This window comes from Mirounga leonina, unplaced genomic scaffold (assembly GCF_011800145.1).
Source record: "Mirounga leonina isolate KUSES-001 unplaced genomic scaffold, KU_Mleo_1.0 Mir_126, whole genome shotgun sequence".
Classification (NCBI taxonomy): Eukaryota; Metazoa; Chordata; class Mammalia; order Carnivora; family Phocidae; genus Mirounga; species Mirounga leonina.
In genome coordinates this window covers 11,859,366-11,863,502 of record NW_023270314.1, presented here as the reverse complement: position 1 = coordinate 11,863,502, position 4,137 = coordinate 11,859,366, and the positions used below count along the sequence as shown (strand labels likewise).

The 4,137-nt window shown below is 46.7% G+C and overlaps 1 protein-coding gene across 1 annotated transcript; it reads right to left on the bottom strand.

The window, feature by feature from the left end:
* Positions 1-810: 810 nt before the first annotated feature.
* Positions 811-3,907, bottom strand: LOC118008977 (NADH dehydrogenase [ubiquinone] 1 subunit C1, mitochondrial-like). The gene is made up of 3 exons (XM_035002881.1): positions 3,833-3,907; positions 2,911-2,963; positions 811-1,226 (listed from the first exon to the last, which is right to left on the bottom strand). The coding sequence occupies exons 1-3, from the start codon at positions 3,905-3,907 to the stop codon at positions 980-982; spliced, it is 375 nt and encodes a 124-aa protein (XP_034858772.1). The 3' UTR covers positions 811-979.
* Between the last annotated feature and the right edge of the window lie 230 nt (positions 3,908-4,137).

Sequence of the window (4,137 nt, the reverse complement as noted above, 5' to 3'; positions counted from 1 at the left end):
CTTAATTCTACCTGCTTCCTATGAGAAGGAAAAATTGTCACCCGGTGATACCAATGTGGGGGAATTTCCTGAGGTCTTCTTTCAAAATTTCCCTTTCCTATAATGATAAGGTACCTGGTGCTGGAGAAAATAACTTCCTCTGCCAGTAGACCATTCCATTATATCCAGTTATCAGTATAGTAGGACTGTGATTTTTTTTAAAGATTTTATTTATTTGTTTGTGAGAGAGAGAGCAAGCACAAGCAGGGGAAGCAGCAGGCAGAGGGAGAAGCAGGCTCCCTGCTGAGCAAGGAGCCCAATGCAGGATTCAATCCCAGGACCCTGGGATCATGACCTGAGCTGAAATCAAGAGCTGGTCGCCCAACCGATGGAGACATCCAGGCGCCCCATGCTACACTTATTTCTTACCATCAATCTATTCATAAACCATTATTTCCTTCCCTTCTTCCTAAGTAAGAGTATAATTGAATGAAATGAGAATTTGTCTACCTGATACGCAACAAGCCAATGAAAATGACACCAAGCTTTTGCAGTGAAGGAAGATAGGCAATTTATTGATGTGGTGCTACCCAGGAGAACGGGGAGCTGATGCTCAAAAGTCCTGAACTCCCCATTGGCTTGTAAGTGAGGGTTTTTAAGGGCAAAACAGGGGGCTGGAGTTTCCTGAAAAGGTGGACACTGTTGACTAGAGGCCCATGAGGTCATGCTAGCAGGGGTCTCCTGAGAAGATGGACACCACTGACTGGAGGTTATGAGGCCATGTTAGCAGATATTACTTAAAAATTTCTTCTTTTTTTTTAATCTGAAAAATACAGAAGTATTTTTTATTTTTTCATTTAATGATGCAAAACACAAATGCTGATTTGACATACATTCACATATAACTTTTTCTCTCACGTTTACAACTCAACAGATTGGTGAATCCAAAGGAACTAGTATAATCACTATATGGAGCATACCATATTAGTATTTCAATAGTTTATTCCAACCCATTTCTTCTTTTATACTCTAAAACATCGTCATTATGTTGTTTGATGAGATAGATCCACAAGAAGACGGAGGTGCCCAAGGTCAGTCCAACTTTCAGCCAGTCAGGTCTGTCATGTGGTGCCTCCCGAATATAGAACTTTGATCGCGCTGAAGAGCCGCTTGGGGGCCTGGCAGGAGCCAGGCTTGGAGAACGTGCATAACAACGTGGGCCATGCCATCTTGCTGGGCAGGGCTCCCTACTTAAAAACTTCTAGTGCCACTTAGCCTGGTCCCCCAGAGGTCTATTCTATCTCAAGAGACTTGGAATCTGAAAAAATATCTTTATTTTTTGTATGTTAGAGATTTCATTAAGTCTTTAGGGTAGTGCTGATTAACTCAGTGTAAGCTAGTGGGGTTACATTGCTACACGTTCTTTTGATTGATAAGCAAGTGTTTCCATTTTTTGATATTCCTTGGCCCATCCAACCCTGCTTGGGGGTGATATGACCTCTAATGTTTATTCTCTCATCTGAATTGACAAGATGGATTCCAGCCCCAAGAGTCATGGGAAATGGAGCATAAAGGATCTGAAGAGGAAGAACAAGGCAGTATTCAGGATTCAATTCCAGAACGTCTGCCCCTTCGAGACCGCAGTTGGCCACACTTGCTCAGCTTGCTTGCCCATGTCATCCAGCTTCCCTGGCCCTGAAGAAAGCCTCCATTCACTCCGTGTGCACCTGCACCCAGCCAACGGTGGGAGGCTGCCGTCTGCACCCAAATCCATTGCTCAATATTCTTCTCCTTGGCGTTCTCAGTGACACCTCACTCTGTCAAAGCCCACATGGCCTTACCGTCCGTCTGGGCGTCTTGATAGTAAATACACTTTTGAAAACAAATATGTGAACATCGTTTTGTTTTCTTTCATTAGCTATCTTATGTTGCAGTCACAGTCAGTTGTATAATGGTTGTGTCTAGTGAAAAAATAAGGCCATTGTTTTTTGTCTTTGAGGCGATTATCTGTTTACCTTGACTGTGGCTTGCTAGGGAGGGTGTCGTAGGAAAACAATGCCTTCAAGTCCGGCAGCCCAGGCTCTGGGTGCCAACTTCATCATTTACTCATTCAGAAAGATCCATTCAACCCCTGCTGTGTGTGGGGACTTGTTCTAAGCGCTGGGAGAAAGCAGTGAAGAAAACAAGGATCCCTGCCCTCACGGAGCTTACACTCGAGTGGAATGAGACAAACATTAAATAAGATGGTTGAGGAAAAACAAACTGTAGGTGAGGTGGTGAGAAGTGCTAAGGATAAACAGAGCAGGGAAAGGGATAGAACCGTTACAAGCGGCTCGCCAGCCCAGGCCAGGCCAGGCCAAGAAAGTGTCATTTGAGTCAAGACTGGAAAGAGGTGAGGGAATGGACGTGCTGTAGGAGTTGTGTGATAGTAGGTAAAAGTTACCTATTTCTACATACCTGACTTTTACAAAATTTTTTTTTTTTAAGATTTTATTTATTTATTTGACAGAGAGAGACACAGCGAGAGAGGGAACACAAGCAGGGGGAGTGGGAGAGGGAGAAGCAGGCTTCCCGCTGAGCAGGGAGCCTGATGTGGGGGCTCGATCCCAGAACCCTGGGATCATGACCTGAACCGAAGGCAGACGCTTAACGACTGAGCCACCCAGGCGCTCCCACAAAATTTTTAAAAAGATTTTATTTATTTGTTTGAGAGAGAGAGAGTGAGCAGGCAAGAGAGATCATGGGCAGGGGGTAAGAAGAGGGAGAAGCAGAGTCCCCACTGAGCAGGGAGCCCAATGTGGGGCTCGATCCCAGGCCCCCGGGATCATGACCTGAGCCAAAGGCAGACGCTTAACCGACTGAGCCACCCAGGCGCCCCTACATACTTGATTTATTCAACTCTGAAATGGGAACAAAAGCCACCTTGCTGACTTGTTCTGAAGGCCTGGGCCCAGCTGGGAAGTGTATCTGGTGCAGGTATCACACTGGAGTACGAAGCACAAGAACTATTATTACTGTGTGCATCATCACCATTGGCACCCCGGCACGGCCAGAATAAATAGGAGATCCGTTATTTATACACTTATTATCCCTAAATGACCCTGCTAAGAAAACACAGGTACAGTTTAATTCTGAAGACGGAATGAAGTACCCTAGCCCTGGGAGAGGGACATATGGTTTAAATATTTCTATCAGTCCGTCTTGGCAGGAAAAGGAAGGCCCCCTCAAACTGGGTCACTGGAGGGCCCCTGGGTGGCTCAGTCGTTAAGCGTCTGCCTTCAGCTCAGGTCATGATCCCAGGGTCCTGGGATCGAGCCCCGCATTGGGCTCCCTGCTTGGCGGGAAGCCTGCTTCTCCCTCTCCCACTCCCCCTGCTTGTGTTCCCTCTCTCGCTGTGTCTCTCGCTGTCAAATAAATAAATAAAATCTTTAAAAAAACAAACAAAAAAACCTGGGTCACTGGAGGAGAGTTTCCTGAGAGGATTACTTAAAAGATGGGCAGTGTGTAGGGAAACCACAGGGGTACTGCAATGCCCAGAACCAGTACCAATGGACAACAGGCTTGAAGGGATGAAGGGAATGTCCGATTACCAGAAGCCAGAGAGAGGGAGAGTCACAAGCTTGGCCGGAGCTGTGGCTTTCCATGTGGGGATGCAGCCATCCTGCAGTGACCCCACGAGGAGGGAGCTAGGGAGTGAAGATGCCTCTCATTTCCCATCAGGGCCCCCCAATGGCCAAACCCAACTGGCAGTCAGAGGGCGAGAGAGCTGGGGGGAGCAGTAACGTTGGCCAGGCTCCTGGGAAACAGAGCAGGTGGAGAAGGGTGAAGGGGAACAAAGGGCCACAGAAGGTACCGGAATAATACTGAAGGGCAAACTAAACATAATGCCCTGGTTCCCCCTGACAGTCCCATAGTCATCATTCTCCATATCGAGGGAAAGCACCCCTAGTTCTTTCCTTCATCAGATGTCCCCTTAATCACATTTGTTGCTTTCTTCTGGGTTCACCGCTTGCTTCTTATAAAGTCTAAGATTTGGTTAGGAGTTTTGAAAGAAAACCAGATTAATAAAAAATAAGGCCCAGTTGTGTGTAAAGCTGGAGATCTCTAACCCAGCCAATCTCTATCCGGGGTAGTGCACTGCGGACAAGGACAAGATGC

Excerpts from the sequence above, each read along its gene's own strand:
- LOC118008977 (XM_035002881.1), bottom strand. The coding sequence starts at position 3,907 with ATGGAGAATGATGACTATGGGACTGTCAGGGGGAACCAGGGCATTATG. Across the intron at positions 2,964-3,832 it reads TGCCCTTCAGTATTATTCCG|TGTGATACCTGCACCAGATA; the intron begins GTACCTTCTGTG and ends TTCGTACTCCAG. Across the intron at positions 1,227-2,910 it reads GGCCCAGGCCTTCAGAACAA|GGAGCCCTGCCCAGCAAGAT; the intron begins GTCAGCAAGGTG and ends GTTTTTAAGTAG.